Source organism: Haemorhous mexicanus, chromosome 20, assembly GCF_027477595.1.
Source record: "Haemorhous mexicanus isolate bHaeMex1 chromosome 20, bHaeMex1.pri, whole genome shotgun sequence".
Classification (NCBI taxonomy): Eukaryota; Metazoa; Chordata; class Aves; order Passeriformes; family Fringillidae; genus Haemorhous; species Haemorhous mexicanus.
Genome location: NC_082360.1, coordinates 3,400,488 through 3,419,387, shown reverse-complemented (window position 1 = coordinate 3,419,387; position 18,900 = coordinate 3,400,488). Strand labels below are relative to the sequence as shown.

The 18,900-nt window shown below is 51.7% G+C and overlaps 1 protein-coding gene across 2 annotated transcripts in view; it reads right to left on the bottom strand.

Moving 5' to 3' along the window:
* The window catches only part of SEPTIN9 (septin 9), a 151,306-nt gene extending 132,994 nt beyond the window's left edge, over positions 1 to 18,312 (bottom strand). For both annotated transcript variants that reach the window (XM_059863972.1, XM_059863975.1), the window contains exon 1: positions 17,670 to 18,312. In XM_059863972.1, coding sequence (XP_059719955.1) covers positions 17,670 to 17,691 — 22 coding nt within the window. In that variant the 5' untranslated portion in view covers positions 17,692 to 18,312. The remainder of the gene's footprint in view (positions 1 to 17,669) is intronic.
* Positions 18,313 to 18,900: the final 588 nt, after the last annotated feature.

Here is an 18,900-nt window from a genome sequence, read left to right as displayed (position 1 = left end):
TGGGAATAAAAATGGCTCTCCTGAAGCTCTGCTGGTTGGGGATGGACCTGGTAACCACTGTCAAGTCTAAAATCCCTCCAAGTTCACTGTTGATGGTGACCAGATTTCCAGAGAGATCTTGTCCCTCTAAATTTTCTCTGTCTTCACCACACTCCTCGCTTGCTCACAGTCCTTATCTGCCAAAACCCAAGAGAGAGAAGCAGGACACAAGAACTGAACTCAATGAGCAGGTGCCTGGTGGCATTTTCACTAACTGAGGGGGTTTTGAGCTTGTGAAGTCATGGCAAGAGCAGCTTGGACCTGGTCCCACTTGCAGAACCTGCAGCATCCCAGCAGAGGTGGGAAGGAGGGAAGGCATCTGAACCCATCCAAGCTGCAGCCTTGCTAAAGAAGGAAATAACTCTCACTTTATAATCAAACTCTTACATTAACCAGCTGCCACAAGAGCTCCAGCGAGCTGGAAATGTGTTGGTTAATTAACATAAATAACACAAATGTCCCCCAGAGCCTGAGTGGACAAGGGATAAGGCTCAGCACTCAGAGCACTATGGAAACAAGGGAAACACAAATAATCAGTGCTCATCCTTCACCCTCCAAAACCCCCCAACATTCACAGCTTCCCTCACCTCACTCCCTCAGGTTCATCTGGCAATGGCCATGGATTAGCTGGAGAAAACCACGGGTAGATTTGAAGGAGGGGAAAGGAATTTTAAAACTCCAGTGTGGTATTTCCATATGGATCAAATACTCCTGAGCCACCCCATAGCTCTGCTCCCCACTCCCCCAGGCCTGCAATGCTCTGCCTGTGACCACACAGGAGAAGTCCTGCTGCAAACCTCCCAGCCCAGTATCTGCCCCTCTGCTCCTGCACCATGTGCAGCTCCAGCACAGAAAGCAGCAACGTGGTACTTCAGATTAAAAACAAAATAAAATTTAAAAATCAACCTTACTTAGAGTTTAAATCAATTTCTTGCCATCTTCTTCTAATCTCAATGCAATCAAACATTTTTTTTCCTCAGCCCCAGTGACTGCTCACAGCTTCCCTGCTCATTTCACACACACAGAACTCCCAAAATTGTGTTTCAGAGGGTCCCCCTGGCAACAAACACCAGAGGATTTATCATGGGAGCATGCAAGCCTGGGGCTGCCATCGGGATGGAATACAGACCCCTTCTGTTGGCCAGGCTCTGCGAGGCAAATGTTGATTTTTCCCAGAGAGGGGTGGGGACGTACAAAGGAGACAAGCCCAGAACAAAGAGGCAGCAGCTCAGTGGCTGAAGGGCAGCAGACCACAAAGGGCAGGGGTTAAGGGCTCTCCTGAGCCTGGGTGACCCACGGGGTGACCCACGGGGTCAGGGCACCCAGAGCAGCCCCAGACACTTGGGAACACCCAGCCCCAGCGAGCACCTGCCCGTGAGAGTTGCAGGAGCAGCAGGGCAGCCTTTGGGTCTGAGAGCAGTGTCTGACTCTGCAGATGCTGCAGAGGGAAAAGCTCAGCCTGGGATTTTCCTTAGCTGCAAGACCCAATTTTACTCGAGAGTGTTCTTTTCCTTCCTGACCCACTGCAGTCAGGTAACACCTGGGGGAAGGAACCAGCTCCATGCAAAGGAGCAGCCAAGGGCCCATGGTCACTGAATCCCTTCCTAGCCAGAAATTGAGATGAATATTCAGTGTAAAGACCCACAAGCTGTCTGGCCACTCCACTGAGAACAGGCTACCTTGGAGGAGTACCAAGATCAAGCAGACAATGACCACTTTTCCCTCCTACAGATATACACATTCTAAATATGCTTCAGGCTGCAAACACTGCCAGAGCCCTTCCACCTGAGCAGCCCCAGTGCAGCAGCAGCCTGAGCACCCACAGCACCACACAGCTCACACTGTGATGGCCCTGGGGTGCCCTGGTGCTGCACAGAATTGCCTGAAAGTCAGAAAGCCCAAGCTCCCAGCTGTGGTTCAGCAGCACCCTGCACGGCCCTAGACAAAAAACCTGAGCTCAGAATGGCAGTTTCTCCTTTGGGACATCATAAATGTACATTTACCTCTGTCCCCAAGCCCAGTCACATCTTGATTCTCTGCTCCCATGAGCTGATGCTGCCCTGGGCAGATGCTGAGGTGGGAGGAGCAGCTTAGCCATGGGGCAAAGCCAGCTGCAAGCAGAGGAGTCAGAACTGCTCAGCCACCATCAGGACTCTAACATGAGTCTCTGCACGTAATTTTCCTCCTCCACATACTCTTCCCTGCCTGTAAAATGAGGTGTCAAACACTTCCCCTGGTCAGAGGAGCTGCAGGGATATATTATTGAATGTTTTTACATTTTAGCTGTACTTTAAAGAATGACTCAGACACTATCTATAGATTCCTGAGATAATGTCCGCTGTCCTTAAACTGGAGAGAAGGGAAATTACAATTTGAGACTACAATGAAGCCCTGGCCTCTTACAATTGAGGGTTTTCTCCTATTAATTCCACCTCAGAAGTAGCCAAGGCAACCCAGTCTCATAAACTAATAACATTCTTTGGTGTTTTTCCTTGTATCTTACAATTATATTTAATAGTGGCCGCAGCAGGGAAGTTGGAAGAGAACTTCAGCCAAGCTTGGGACATATTTGAGTGCCTAATGCTGCAGATCAGCTTTCACTGGAGTTTGCAGAAGTGCCTTTACAAACTTCAGTATAATTCCATCTGGATCTTACAAGATGACCCTCAAGCCACTCGTGAAGCTGATTTTGGGACCATGGTTGGTCTTTCTGACTTGGAAATGGAAGAGAGAGCTCTGTCTGTGAGGGGCCAGTCAACTCCAAGATTAAATTTCTTGTGTGCTCCCCTTCTGCCCTCCAGACTCTCTCTATAAACCATTTCAAGGCATTTAATGAAGGGCCAGGTTCCCAGAGCTCCCCATGGCCCATGCTGTGCCCCAGAATCCACCAGAGATCCCCAGCACAGAAGCAGTAATTTCATTTAAAAACAAGATGTGGAATCAATATGTAAGTGCCAATATCCTGTTGGGTTGTCCTTTAAATTCTTTAAGGGACAAGGGGCAGGCCCTGATTTTTTATCTCTGGTGACCAGCAAGGAATGAGCAAAAACTGTGCCAGGGGAGGCTTAGGCTGGGTATTAGGAAAAGATTTTTCATCCAGAGGATGGTGGGGCACAAACAGGCTCCCCAGGGCAGTGGTCATGGCCTCAACCAGCCAGAGTTCAAGAAGAGTTTGGATGATGCTCTCAGGCACTGGGGGGGATTTTGGGGCTGTTCTGTGCAGGGTCAGGAGTTGGACTTGATGAACATTGTGTGTCCCATCTCAGAACACTTTTTGATTCTATGAATAAAATAGTTCAAGACCCAGCACCTCCCTTTCTGCCATGCCATGCTCTAGAGCAGAGCAGCAGGAAAATTAGGATTGGGTTCATTTAAATAAAACCCAGATATAAAACACACCTCTTGATGCTACTCCATGATTACACACACCTCTCTCCAGGTACCAAGAGGTCCCAAGGCAACTCCTTCTCCTCATGGGCTTCTTCAGCTGCTAAGGGAAAAGCAAAGCACCTGGCACCACCAACCAGCCCAGCCCTGGCAAAAGGCAGAGTGAAATCACTCCTGGCACAGGTGAAAACCATTCCAAGTCATGGAACAGTGCCTGCAGCCTCTGAGGAAGCCTTTCTAGAGAGAAAGAGGGCTCACACAGGAGGCACAAAGCCTATTCTGTGGGTCTGGTGAAAGGCAGCATTGTCCGTGGAACGTGGCGAGCTCGCTGTAACGGAGCTGGCAGTGGAGCCCTGGGCCCCATCCAGAACCCCCCCAGTCATTCACCCCAACAATCCAGATGTTCAGTCTCCAGTATGCAAATCCTTGCCACAAAAAAGGCACTTGCTGCTCCTCCTGAGTGACCCAAACCCTGGTGCACTGACCCTGGCACTGCCGAGCCCCCGCGCTGTGCCAAGCAGGGATTCCAGCAGGGTGTGATGTCCTGTGCAGGCTGGCCTAGAACTAAGGCTGGGCAGAGTTAAAGAATAAAGCAGAGATTTATTAAAAGGATCTCCTCCATGGATCCACCTTGGGCAGCACCAGAGCCCAGCCAGGGCTGCACCCAAGATGAACCAAAATGGCCCCAAAATGCACGGCCGGGCACGGGGTCTCTCCCTGGGATCAGCTCTGCTCCATTTGCACCTTGCAGTTCATTGTCCCATCCCAGCTTTAGCCCATCCAGTCCCACCCTGCTTGTTTTTCTCTCTCCAGCCCACGGGGTTTGTGCTCCTGGGCTGAGATTTGGATCATTTGTCCTTGGTGCCCAGCTGGAGCAGGAATTGTTTTGTCTCCCTGCTCTGTGAGGAGAGCTCACCATCCCCTGATATGAAGCTCAGACCCACACACTACAGCAGCACAGAATCTGAGAAATAGAAAAGCCACAACCTGAGGCATGGGGTGAAGCTTCTGAACAGGCACCTTGTGCCATAAGGAGTGATCCACCCAGTGAGAAACCTGCCCTGGGGTATGCACAGCCTGCTGCCAGCCACACCTGAGAGATCCTTCCCGGTCTGGAGGCTTGGGTCACTTCTGATGGCCCCAACACCATGGTCAGAGTTCATTACAGGAGCTGACCTTTCACAAACAGCAGCTGCTGCAGCCTGAGCACTCCAGCACCTCCTGTCCAGAGGGGGATCCGTGGCACTGCCACATCCCTCCAGCCCAAACCACCTTTTGTACCCCTGGCAGGAGCACCACCCAGGCAGGGACCTCCCTCCCCTCCCTGAGCTGCAGGACTGACATGGGGCCAAGGCAGGATGCTCTGGGGGGTGTCAGAATTCCAGCCTTATCTCCAGAGGCTGAGATCACGGGCAGAAAATGTTTCTATGCTGTCTCAGCCAGCTTCCTGTTGGCACCCCTCTTCCTCTCCACTGAAGCACCTCTCTGTGAGCAGTTTCAGAGCCAGAGAAGAGCATTTGTCTGAGACATCAGATTTGTGACAGTGCCTGTCCTCAGAATGCCCCAGCTGCTCCTCAACCAGCTGTGCCCTGAGCAGGTCAGGGGCAGCAGCCCCAGCTGCAGGGAGATGCTGCTGCCACACCAAGCAGCCACCACACGTTTGATGCTGGCTGAAAGGTGGCAGCCACCTGCTTTAGTGCCTGAAGGAAGGATGGGATCAGAACCTGAGATCTCCAGAGGGTTTGACTCCTCACCCCAGCAGTACCTGGAAGCCACAGCCACCAGGAGCTGGGCTCTGCAGCACTGAGTCACCTCCAGGCCCAAGTGGAAGGGGAAGATGTGGAATCTTTGGTTCTTTTCTGCCAGGGTTGGGATTAAATGCACAAGATGGAATTTCTTGTTTGGACTCAGATGTTTGTTAGTTCTGATCTCTGTTACAGTCTCACAAACCCTGAGTTCTACTGCACTTCACCCTAACAAACTAAAAATGGAGCCCCCTCTCTCTCTCTCCAAGGCCTTTGAAGGATAAACTGTCCAATTAGGAAATGACATCTCAATTATTTTTACCTTTAACCCAATAACAAACCACCCATGGCCCATAATGAGGAGTTTTTATCCAATCACACAAAACCACCCAAACCCATGGAGCAGAAGGTGAAGAAGAAGGAGAAGAAGGTGAAGAAGAAGAGGAGGAAGAGGAAGAGGAAGAAGAAGAAGAAGAAGAACAACAACAACAACCAGCCTCACCCCTAAAACCTCCATCTTGCTTTATATATATATATTACCATATTCTCAACCCTTAAACCCTAAGTTTTCCACCCTGTGATATCACACACTTCTATCCAAACTCCACACCCACAATCCCAGTTCTGTCATTCCATTCTGGAAGCTTCTCCACAGCCTCAGGTCATTGCAGTGCTCTCTTGGGGGTCAGTGCCTGGCAGCACAGAAAGTCTGAAATTCCCATGACCAGGGTTCCAACAGGAAGACAGGGTGAATCATCTGCTGAAAGAGGCTGCAGGGACCAGCTCTGATTCAGAGATGCTTTGAGATGGCTCAACTCAAGCAAAATTAAATTCCACCTTGTTTTTTTCCCAGGCCTCAGTCCTCAGTAATACAGGAAATTATCTCCCTCAGCTCTGAGATCAGTGTCTGAATGAGCTGCCAGAATAGGAAGCACTTGGGTTATCTGCATCACCTGACAAGGAGCAGGGCTCAGGGCACCTGATGGTGACCCACACAAACCCAATGAGACAGCCTGTTCCTCTGTTTCCCAGGCAAAAGGCCACATTTATCCACTTCTATTTATCCATTTATATTTTTATATATAGAAATATTTATTTATTTATCCGTTTATATTTAGTTGATGCCCTGGAGGAACCCAAAGCCCCTCTGTAGGCTCTGCCCAGGTTTACAGGCACAGAGAAGGTCACTGCCACACAGACCAGTGCTCCATGAGAAGGTGACATCCACATCCCTCTCCAGGGCCCACTGTCACCCTTCAGTCCCTAAATTCTCTGTGTCTAAACAAAGCAGTGACCTCCAGGGATCCTGGGCATCTGTCACCATCAGTTTATTCCATGAGAAAGGGAAATTAAAAAAACCCCTGCAGCTGAAACAGTGCTTAATCTTGCAGAGATTATGATGACATGATTTGAAAAGCAGAGGAGGCTGTAAAGCCCCCAAACCACCAGACTCAAGCCAGTGGTTGTGGGAGGTTCCTTTAAGAGATCCACATTCCACGTGGGCAGAACTGCCAGGCTGTGTCATCATCAGCTGGAGGAAGAGCTGAGGGTGACAGGTACTCCAGGCAGGTGCCTGTAAACGTGGGAAGGACCTGACAGCAGAGTGAGGGGTGGGAGGCAGCTGTCAGAGTGCTGTAAATGAGACCAGGGGATGGTTTCCATCAGAGCTGGTCCCTTTGCCAACCCTGCTGCTGTGCCCTGGCTCCCCAGGGGGACACAGAGGCTCCAGGTGCCAGCAGAGCAGCCCCAGTCCAAGGGTTTGTTTGCACATTGTTGTTGGACAAAACCCATCAGGATCATCAAGTGCAACTGCTGGCCCTGCACAGGACACCCCAAGAACCCCAATGTGTCCCTGAGAGCACTGTCCAAATGCTCCTTGGGCTCAGACAGCCTCAGTGCTGTGACCAAGGTGCTATGCTCTCCCCTTCCCTGAGGAGCCTGTTCAGTGCCCAGCCACCCTCTGGGTTAAAAACTGTTCCTCATATCCAGCCTAAACCTGCCCTGACTCAGCTCCATCCATTTCCTTGAGTGCTGTCACTTGTCACCAGAGTGAAGAGAGCTGTACCTGCCCCTGTGATGCCCCTGATGAGGATGTTCATGAGCACATCCTGCCCCGAGCAGGGCTGCAGCTCCTGCAGGCTGTGTGCACAAGGCAGGGCTCTGCCGTGGCCTCTGAGCCCCTTGCAAGGGGACAAGGTGCCACCTGCCACCTGGGGGTGTTTGCTCAGAGAGAAGCACAAACAAACCCACCCCTGCTCCCCCAGGAATTCAAGCAAGGGCAGCTCCAGATGGGAAGCAGGAAAGCATGAGCAGCCCTGGGGAGAGCAGGGCCTGTTTGGGCAGCCCCAGGCAGCACAGAGGAGGGGGTGAGGAGGGAGGAGAAAAGCCACAGCTCCTGGACACCTGGGGACATCTCTGCCAGCAGAGACCTGGCCAGGCTGAGGACTCCCAGCAGCCAGGGTGGGTGACACTTGTTATTCTGCAGCCTTTCCTACAGGCAAAACAGAACCTCCAGCCTCCTTAACTCCCTGCAACAACCCCCTGCCACCTCCCTGGGCTGTCCTGTGCCAGTCCTTTGTCCTTCCCCACCCACTGACCCAGGCTCCTGTGTACACCTGACCCGTGGGAAGCACTTCTGAGCCCTGTGTGCCTCCCAGGAGCAGCCTGTGCATCACCTGGAGGGGCTCTGGACACAGAAATCCTGCCACAGGGTTAGGGACAAGGACACTGCTTATTTTTAGCCAGGACTAAGGTGAGGGTTAGCTCCTGGCTCAGCAGGAGCTGTGGGACTATGCCCTGTACCAACCTTCCAGATCTTTCTCCAGTGTTACAGCCTCACCAACAGCAGCCCCAAACCATCCACAAGGAAGAGGTGCAGCCTATAAAAGGGTTTAATGAAAACCCTGCACTAATCAGCACCCAGCTCACTGCCATGGGAGCCTTTTCTACCTCATCTCCATTCCCATATTTATTTTCAGGGCCCAGAGGAGATGAAAGGCTCAGTAAGGTCTGAACATTAATCCACACAAATTACGAAACATCTTTTTACTATTCCCTCTCCATCACAGCTCAAGCACAGGGCTCTTGCTTTTCCCACGAGGAGCCCTAAAAGCAAAGCCAAACACACAAAACACAGCCACAGACACCCTCCTCCCCTCCACATGTATTTAAAAGAGATGTATTTAAAACACTGCTGCAGGATGATGATTTCCTGGAGAGTGGCTGCTCCATGAAGGACCATGCACAGCAGAGGAAGCTCTGAAACCTCCCCAGATGGATCAAGCTCCCAAGGGCTGAGCTCATCCTTGCCCAGATTAACTCATTGCTCCCAACACCAACGGCAGGAATCAGCTGTCAGAGCATTCCACATCACTGCTGAGAAAAAACTATCACTATCTGACAAAATCCCACCAGGGGAAATAACTCAGAGCCTCTTGCTGCAGCTGCCAAGCAGGATGAGGAGACCACCCAAGCCACGACATCCCCAACAAGCCACAGCACCAAGAGCCTCCCCCAGCCCTCAGATGTGGGGCTCCACAACTGGGGCATCTCACTTGTCAGACAGCAATTTGGGAAAGTGTTCACAGATGCAGATGGAGCTGAATGGAAATGAATGTCAAAGGGTAATTAGCTGCAGTAATGGCAGTCCTTCAGGTTGGGCCTGAGCTGTTCATAGATAACAGCTCTGAGAGTCACAGCTTACCTGCTAACAAAAATAAATCAATAAATTAAAATAAACAAGCACTTGAAACCCTGTGGCGAGGTGGTTCTGAGACAGTTTGGGCACAACTCAAACTCACATTTCTCAGCATTATCAGCAGTTTTATAAAGCATGCTCTGAAACACGTGAAGGCAGGACACCAGAGGGGAAAAAGCCCTGCATGAGGCAGAGTGGGCTGCAAGAACACATGAGAAAGGCCTGGATTGAAGGATTTCTAGCAACTGACCTCAGATAAGGACACTGCAGCACATGTGACTTCTATCACCAGAGCACTGAAAATCAGTGAGCTTGAAAACCTTCCCCAAAGCAAAGAGGACGAGGAGAATCAGGCTTGGACTGGTGACATCATCAACTGCAATGCTTCAAATTAAATCCCATGCTGGCAAAGAATGTTCCATCCTCGTTCCTTCTGATTAAAACGTACCTAGACTTTGCTTTTAGGTTTAAAATTTAATTGAAAGTCATCTTGGGAGAGTGAGGGAAGTGAAAATGCAGAGAGCAAAGGGTGACCTTTTCCCAAAGACCTTTCCAGGGTGCTGGTGGCTGAGTCCCCCATCTGAGGGGGAGGGCTACCACCAGCCAGGGTGGGTGACACTTGCTCTTTTTCAGCCTTTCCTGGAGGCAAAACAGAGCCTCCAGAGCCTGGCCAACCCCCTGTCCCCTCCCTGGGCTGTCCTGTGCAAGCCCCTTGTCCTGACTTGTCCCGCTCCAGGATCTGTTCTCCTCAGCAGCTCCTCTCTGTACGTGCCCAGGCACTCACAGCTCGGCACTGAGTCACCCCACAGGGCTCGGGGCATCTCATCCTGCTTCCTTTGTTTACTCTCCCCGTCACACAAAGCTGCAGGCAGCCCCCATTTCCCGGGATCACATCGGCCGGCAGCAAATGCGCCCCGGGGCTGCTCCCGGGAGCGTTCCCAGATTCCCTGGCAGGGCCACCAGGGACGCGACTCTGGGGGAGCTGAGGGAACGAGGCAGTGTCAGGGACCCTCTGTCCCCTGCAGCTGCTCTGGGCTCAGCCCCATGAGGCCAAGCCTGTCCCAAAGGGAGGCAGTTTGTCCCTCGGCACACTCTCCCCCAGGAGCTGGAGCCCGAGCTCCACTCTTGCCTCAGTGCCCAGAATAGCAGCACTCCCACTCCAGGAAATTATGGATTTTCTGGAGCATTACTGTGACCTTTTTTATTTCCATTCTGCCTTTAGCTGTCTCCTCCCCTACACTCCTTCTCTAAACAAATCTTGAAGCTGTACAAAGTGTTTCCTGTAAATAATACTCATCTGGCATGGACAAAGGGCAGGAAAAAAACCTTTTTGCTGCTAGTTCCAACTTGCAATCATCCCTCCAGTTTAACTTCCATCTGTTTGAGCAGGGAGCAGTGAGGCAGCACAGTGTTAGAGGGAAATTGAGGGGACAGTGACATGCTCTAGCCATCAGACTGGAACCTGAAATGAGAAGTTCAGGCCATGGAAATGACTGATACTGTGCCTCAGAGTGTGCAGTGCAGCGATCAGTGCTGAAACTCAGGCAAGAACTTCCCAAGGAGCCCCTTCCTGCCCAGCACAGTCACTGTTCTCACAAGTGTCACAGCACTGGGCAAACCCTTTCCTTTCCCAGGCTCTGGTGCCATCCCCATGGATGCCAGCCCTGTGAGAGGCTCACCTGAGCAGTGCCACAGCAGGAAGCAGCTTCCCAGGCTGTTCCCTCTGGAGCACAGACCTTGGAAGGGTGCCTTGGGCTGTCCTTGTCACCAGGCAGTCACTGTGGGAACAGGCTGAGTCACCAGGGGCTGTGCTGCCTCTCCCAGTGCTGTGGTTCCACAGGGAGCCAGGGCTGCATGGGCACAGCTGCTCTTCCTGAGGGTGCCAGGGGAACTCCCTGGTGTGGCTGGGACACCCCAAGGGACAGATGTTCCCTGCAGGTCACCTCTGCCTGCTTTTTGTGAGCTCCCTGGCCTCCCACCTGTGTCCCATGGGTTAAATCCCCACAAATGGCTGCAGTGCAAAGCCCTCTCCCCTTCCACAGACTTTTCCTTGGATTTGGATCACAGCTTGTGCAGCAAACCCCAAGACACCCCTGGTCTAAGAGGTGCAGGCAAAGCACCCCACTCACTGTCAGCTCTGCTTTTTGGGGTGTCCCTGCAGCATCTCCCCATTCCCTGGGCCACCAGCTCTCCCTGCTCAGCTCAGGTGGCCACAGGAGGAGGATGGGTGTTTTGGGGGAGCAGAAATCAGAAATTCCCCCCCTGGGCCCCACAGGAGCTTTCATTGTGTTCTGCAAATGTCTGTTTGTTGTGCTTTGTTGTTTGTATTCCTCCACAGGCTGGGTTTTCTTGCTCCTCCAGACTGTTTTCTAACAGATGTTGGGATGTTTTTCCTACCTGGAGCAAAGCTCTACCCCTGCCCACACATGCCACCAAGCCTGGAAGGAGCAGAACAGCCAACCAAACCCATCACAGCCCTGGTGTGGCCACCCCAGCACAGCACAATGCTGCCACAGGAGGGTTCTTCATTAACAAGGTTCCATCAATCATCACAAGCCATCAGAAACATGTGATGGCACATTGCATTTACATCCCTGGCAATACATTCTGTCAGCACAGGAGTAAAATAACACAATTGTGCCTTTTGATTGGGCTTCTCACGGTCCCACCTCGGGTTTTGCAGCAAGGAAGGGCTGAGGAAAGTCTGCCAGGACTGATGCCAAGTGCCATCAACAGCTCTTGATATCTGCTGAGCCACAAAAACCCTCCGTGAGGCCCTGCAGAACAGTCTGTCCAGAGATCAAGGTGCTTTCATCCAGCAGAGGCTACAACAATCTGTAACACTCAGGAAAATTACAGGCTTCACTACCACGAGAGAGGACAGGAGGATTAGAAATCTAATTCTCTGAAGAATACAACTTTTTCTTTTTAAAAGCAATCAGAAGAATGGGTCATTGTTTTAGGTATTAACTGCACAGTGCAGACCTGAGCCTCTTAGTCACAGTGTTGGTTTGGGAGCAGCACTGCCCTGTTCTTGTGGGAATATGAGAAATTTGGGCTGTTCCTCTGGCCCCCAGCACACACCAGGCATGGAGGAACTCAGGGATGTGGGCTGGGAAGGACATGCCTGCTTTTCCCTGGGTCCCCCAGCACTCTGGACAAAGGCAGCTGCTCTCTCTGAGCATCTTTAAATGTTGTTACAGCTCAAACAACAATCCCAGGGCAGCAGCCAGTGGGAACATCAAAATCCCTGTCCTGCATGTGTGCAGCAATGGGGAAGTGGCAGAGCAGGGAACAGCACATGTAATGGATCAAGGGGTTAAAAACAGTAAATAAATTAAAGGAATTGGGGGTGAAAACCCACCAGAGAAATGTGTGACTGTTGTGAATGTAAGCAGTGAGCTGCTCCTCACTGGTTCAAAAATGTGAGAGATGAGTATGGACAAGCTGGAGATGTGGTTGTCCAAAAAAGAGCAGGGGTTTGCCATGCAGGAACAGCATTTTGTTATGGGGCTGAAAGCAAGGATGAGGAGCTGTGGATGTTTGGTACCAAGCAGCTTTCACGTGGATCTGAGTGATGCAGATCATTCCTGGCAGCTGACCCAGCTAACCTGCAGAGCTTTCAGCATCCTGAAAATAATGCAAAGCCCTTTGTCTGTGCAGGAGCCTCCTGCTGTTCTGGGATTACCAAAACACAAGCTCATTTTGCAGTCCTGGGGGTTTTCCTTCCTGCTGTTTCAGCAGCACCAGGTAAGAGCACCACAAACCCACACCAGGAGCAGCCTGCACAGCCCCAGGTGCTCCTGGGGAATCACTCCACCCTGGCATTGCCATAGGCCCCAAAACTCTCTCCTCACCCTTTTCTTCCCTTTCACATCCCCCCCTCACTCTCACTGGCCCAGCAAAGCAAGTCTGGGGGAGTAAGAGCTAGCTGAGGGTTTGAGCTGAACAACAATGGCTTTTGTTTTTTTTAATATATTTCAAAACAAATTATTTTGAATTTCTGTTCCAAAGGACAACCTAAAATTAAATGAATGCTTTTGTTGGATCCAAGCAGTATTTTTTCCTTGATATTGTAGCTTGGCCAGAGAACTAGAGGAAAAAAAATACAAAAAATCAGGTCTAACAACTCTTTTCATTTTTCCCCAGCTCAGACACAGCCAGTGCCAGTTCAGTGACAGGAGATGGGGTCAGGTTCAGGAGCAAACAGTGGGCTCTGCAGACACCAGGCCACCCCTGCCCCACCCAGCAGCTTTTATGGCAGCGTGTTAAAAGCCTTTGAGGGAACCACACCAGGTCTCCCTCTGCAGTATCAGCCTGAAAAAGACCCAATCTCAGATTTTCCAGCCCATTTCAGACCAGCTACAGCCAGATATGGACCAAGCCCCCCCAGCACACAGAGCTTGGCCAGTGACAGCCCCTGAGGATTATTTTGGGTCTGTGCAGGATGAGGACTTGCTGTGACACATGTCCCTGTGCTGCCACAGCTCCTGGCCAGCCCAGCAGGAGCTCCTGTGGTACTTGCAGGAGTCCCCAGGACGAAGGAGGAATTGAGAATCTGACTCCATGTTCTTAGAAGGCTGATACTATTATATTATATTATATTATATTATATTATATTATATTATATTATATTATATTATATTATATTATATTATATTATATTATATTATATTATATTATATTATATTATATTATATTATATTATATTATATTATATTATGCTATACCAAACTATACTAAAGAATAGAGATACAGACAGAAGGCTTAACAAGAATAATGAAAACTCCTGTTTCCAGAGTCCTGACACAGCTGGCTGTGATTGGTCATTAAGTAAAACAATTCACCTGAAACCAATCAAACAACCACCTGTTGGATAAACAATCTCCAGACCACATTCCAAAGCAGCAAAACAGGGAGAAGCAAATGAGATAATATTGTTTTCATTCTTCTCTGAGGCTTCTCAGCTTCCCAGGAGAAGAAATCCTGGCAAAGGGGTTTTTCAGAAAATGTGACAGTGACAAGCTCCCGTGCTTCTCTTCCCTCCCTGCATGTCCTGGAGCACAAACCAGAGCCCTTTGGTGGGGCACAAACCCCCCACACCTTTACCTGCCCACAGGTGCACAGCACCTGCAGGAGCCCCGTGGTGCCACCTCCAGGGACAGGATGGGGCTGGGCAGGAGGGGACCCTGCACACTCCAAACCAACCATCAGAGGACAGAGCTGTCTCAAACTTCCCAGCTGAGATGGGACCACAGAATGGTTTGGGTTGAAATGGACCTTAAATATGATCTCATTGCAGTCCCTGCCATGGGACACCTTCCCCAAGACCAGGTTTCTCAGAGCCCCATCCAGCCTCAGAGCACTTCCAGGGATGAGACAGCCTCAAATTCTCTAGACAGCAGCAGCAAATCCAATTTGATTTATATTCTATTTCCCATGTTTTATAGGGAATCATTTTACAAGTCACAATATGGGAAAATCCTCCTTCAGTGATGGAATCACAGCTCCTGCTGCTCTTCCTGTAATTTTTTCCTGTAGCTTTAGCTCATATATGAAGAGTTATTTCTCCCTAAGTGCCTAAGCAATAAATTAGGAGTCTGCAGTTCAGGTAAGGGTGGGTGACACATCAGCACTATGAATGATTCTGGTGGTACTGTAACTCTGGTGATCCTTATTTTAGTGAGTGCCAGCATCTCACATAAACCTGAAACTGAAACCATCCTTGGCCAAAACCACTCACACCATCCTTGAAAATACCTAAATATCATCATGTCATTTATCACAAATCCTGCCTATTGCTTCTTTGGCCTATGTAATTGGGCTTGAGTAATGGAAATGGAGAATCAAAAAATCCTTTAAAAGTAGTATTCCAGGGCAAGTTTGCCTTCAGCAACTGAAATAACAGACATCCCTAAGGCACACATGTAAGAGCTGGCTTCAGTAGAAGTTATTGCTGTGTAAAATCCCTGTTTCATGCTCTTCCCTCCTGCTGCTGCTGCTGCCAGGAGTTCCAGGAACAAAAGCAGTGCCAGGATGAGCCACACGTGCCCGTGGCTACAGCACAAAGTTCTCACTGAGCCTCTCTGCTCCCAAGAGCTGAGGCACACCAAAGTAAACTCCTCATCCTGACCCAGCTATGTGGTGTGTGCTCAGAAGTCACAGCAGATGGGTTGGGATTGCCCTTGAAGTGCTTTAGGGAAGGTAAATCTTGCCTGGGGCAGGGCACAGCCCAACAGGAGAGCACTGCCCATGGAGGAGGATGGAGCTGGAGGCTCAGCCCTGGGAAGTCACACAAGGTGCAGGGGGACCCAGACCACAAGAGATCCAAAGTATGCCAGAGAGGGACAAATCAGGCCAGACAAAACAAGTACCTAGCCTCAAAAGGTGTTTAGATGTTCTTTTTTTTTTTTCCTTTGCCTCCATTTTCAGGAGTTTCTCAACCAGGCACTGCATTTCCAGCCTGCCAGAGGCTGTCAGCATCAGCTTTTGCAGCTGAGAAGAGACTCTGTCACATCCCCAGCTCCCCTGACAGACAGCAGAGAGCCCAGAGGCTCTGCAGCACCCTGCACATCCATGTCTTGGAGAAGAAATCTGGATTCCCAGGGAAACTCCCCCAAGCAAGTGACCACGGCTGTGCCCTGAGCTGTGAACGCAGCAGCCATGCAGGGCTGGCTCCACCTCACAGAGGTGGCAGCTCTCCAAGGTGGCCTCCCCAGTGCCAGGGCTGATTCCTCCACCTTCATCCACCTTAAAATCAGGGGGATTTACTCTTCTCCCTAAGTCAGGGTGATTTATTGGGGGCAGCACCCAAAGTGAAGCCTGTGCAAGCCAGAGCAGCTCAGCAGCACTTCCTGTGCTCTTTGCAAGGTGTGAGGTGTTTGTAAGGGCTGTAAACTGTCCTGTTGCTTCCCAGCAGTGTGTTCTGGGCATGGCAGCTCTGTTCTTTTTGTTTAAACAGCTGCACCAGGGAAATCTCACAGCAGTGTTTCCAAAATACAACTACAGCCCCTCTGAAGCAAAGGGAGTGCCCAGATGTCAGCTCAGCTGTACCAACGAGGGTTTGGGCACCAACCAGAGACACTTCAGGGGCTTTGCAGTGTCTCAGCCCCACCCCAAACAAGAAATCAGCTAAGAAGCCCTTGGCATCATCTGCAAGGAGTCACAACACCAGGTCACAGAGCTGGCAGCATTTCTGTGTGGCACAGTTTGGGGTCATTGGGATGGGGCTGTGTGTGGCACAGTTTGGGGTCACTGGGATGGGGCTGTGTGTGGCACAGTTTGGGGTCACTGGGATGGGGCTGTGGCCCAGCCCCATCCCCAGTGGGTGCAGGTGAGAAGCAGGTGAGCAGCACTGACAGCAATGAGCCATGGAGTGCCCAGGGGTGCTGAGCAACCACTCCAGGGAGCAGAGGGCACACAGGGGCAGTGCAGGGACAGCAGGGGTGTAAAAGGTTGGGTAAAGAACAAGAAGGGCAGATGCTTGCAGCCTCCTGAAGTGGTCTGGTGTTACTCTGTATGGGTTGAAGCCTCCTCATATTATATGGTGACACTCTGTATTGTGGCTGTCTCAGCTGTGACATTTCTGTATGTAGTTGTACAGAGATGTACAGCTGTATCCAGACCTCTCCTTGCACTGCTCCTCCCTGCTCCAACCACCTCAGGAGGCCACAACAAAGAACAGGCTTCCCTATACACAGGGCACAACCATTAATACCCAATTTAATCCGTTACAAGGTGCTAATCATCACACTCAGACCATCTCAGGTTCCCGGCACACAGCCCTAATAAACCCTCCTGGCAGCCCATTCAGCAACGCTAATGAGACAAGAAAAATGTGCAAGAGAGAAAGGTTGCTAATTAATTTTAACCATAAACAGGCAGCAGCATCACAGAGTGAATTTTCTGAGTGAAGCCAAACCCCCAGCTCCTGTGGCTCATGAGCTCAGGCAGAGTCCTGTGGCAATGATGTGGCTCAAGTGACTGGCAGCTGCCACCAGCACCCTGAAGGGTGGCCAGACCCACGATTTTGGGCGTTAGGAGGACGCTGGCATGATGACAGCATGTTCCCACAGTGGCCAAGGCAAAGCCAGGGCAGAACTTGGCCTGCAGAGCACAGCCACAGGCTGGTGCCTGGAGCAGAGCAGAAATCAGCTGCAGAGCAAAGTCCAGCAGCTGGAGGAGCTGCCAGAGGCACCTGAGCTTTGTGGCACCTCTTAGAGGAGCCTTGTCCACTCCGTGGTGCACCAGGCTCTTCCTGGGGCAGGATTTCCCGGGGAATTCAGAGGAACACCACCAGGCATGATTGCACACCCCGTGTGAGCGGGGAGGAAGGAGCAGAGGGCACAATGCCCTCACCCCACAGGGCAAGCCTGGCAAAGCCAGGAGGGGGAGAAGGGAGAACAGAGCCCCCCAGCGTGAGGGGATCCCATAAATTGGACAACTGATGGGCTCTTCCAGCCCGTTTGGAAACGCCCAGGGCAGGCAGTGTCACACACAGCCCTGTCCCCATGTCACGCTGCCGCTCGGCGCTGGATGTCACCCGTGCTGGCACAGGTGCCTTCCGATAACAAAGTCCGTGTCCCCAGCGCCGGGCTCTGCCGGGAACGAGCCGCCCCGCTGCCTTTGCTTTGCTTTGTAAGCCTTTTCCACTGGCTTATACACAGTGAAACAGCCGCTCGCCCCTCCGCAGAGCGCTCACAGCCAGGACGGATGGTGCACCTCGTACCTGCGGCGCCTTTAACCTTTTCCTTTTCCCAGTTCAGACACAAAGGGAGAGGCGAGAGCAGGGGGAGGCTCACCTGAATACGAGGATTTCTTCATGCCGTCGCTCCGGGCTGGGACATGGGAGCAGGGCCGGGGCCGGGGGCGGTGCGCGCTCCCGGGGGTGCCGCGATCCTTTCGGAGGGGAGGGGACGCGCACGGAGCCACCGCTCCCGCTGCTGAGCGCACACCTTTGCCAGCCTCGCACACACCGCTGAGGGCTGTTCCAAGTCTGCTGGCACGGGCAGGGGAAGAGCGGGGCTCGGCCTCCCCCGCGGCTGCACCTTACCCCCGCGGCACGCAAAGCATCCCCGGGGCCCGGCCCTGCCAGCTCCCCGCCCTGCAAATCCCGGCTCTTTCAGCCACCACAGCAAAGGCGAGCCCTGGAATTTCACGCCCCCAGCCCGGCGCACCCCATGGATTTGATTCAGCCCTCGGCTGCTGGAGCAGCTCAGGTCAGCGCTGCTCTGCCGGCTCTAGTTCAAAGTGCATTAGTGACCCGTGAAAACGCCTCTTTCCTCTCCAAACCCGCGCGTCCGGGGCTCATTCAAGGCTGCGAACCGAGCGAAACATTTGTGCAGGCTCACACCCCACTTATCCTCACTTATCGCTGCTGTCAGAGAGCCGCGGACCCCAAAAACAGCCCCCAGGCATCGCCCCAGGAGTGGGGAAAAGGATTTTACTGCTCCTCGTGAGCCAGGAGGGAGAACGAGCTCCGGATCGCTCCCCTGCGAGACGCAGGTTGGGCAATTAATTACACAAATGCAATCAGCCGGGGGCATTACAAACACAGGCAGGAAGAAGAAGTCATAGCTGCTCTTAATTTGCTCTAAGGGCGCGGGGAAGTGAGCACAGGGAGCCTGAACTGCTGGAGGAAGGGCCAGGCTGCTTCCTTGAATGATTTCCACAGCCCCTCTGCTGGGTCACCCACACACAGAGGTGCAGAGCCCAAGTCCTGTTCGCCTGAGGGAATTCCACCAGCTCTAAGGAAGGAATGGATTCCATAGGAAGGGTTTTTCCTTGGTTTCGCCTGAGGGAATTCCACCAGCTCTAAGGAAGGAATGGATTCCATAGGAAGGGTTTTTCCTTGGTTTCAGACTCTTCCAGAGTAAAGAAAAAAGTTTTCTGTCACCGGCCCCAAACCCTGGCATTGCACAGGGACAGGGAAAGGCAGCAGATGAGCTGGATTAAGAGGATATGGTCCTATCAGGATTTCTTACTATTTCTCAGCCATAGATTATCTCCTGTGTAACAGATCTGAGAAAAAGG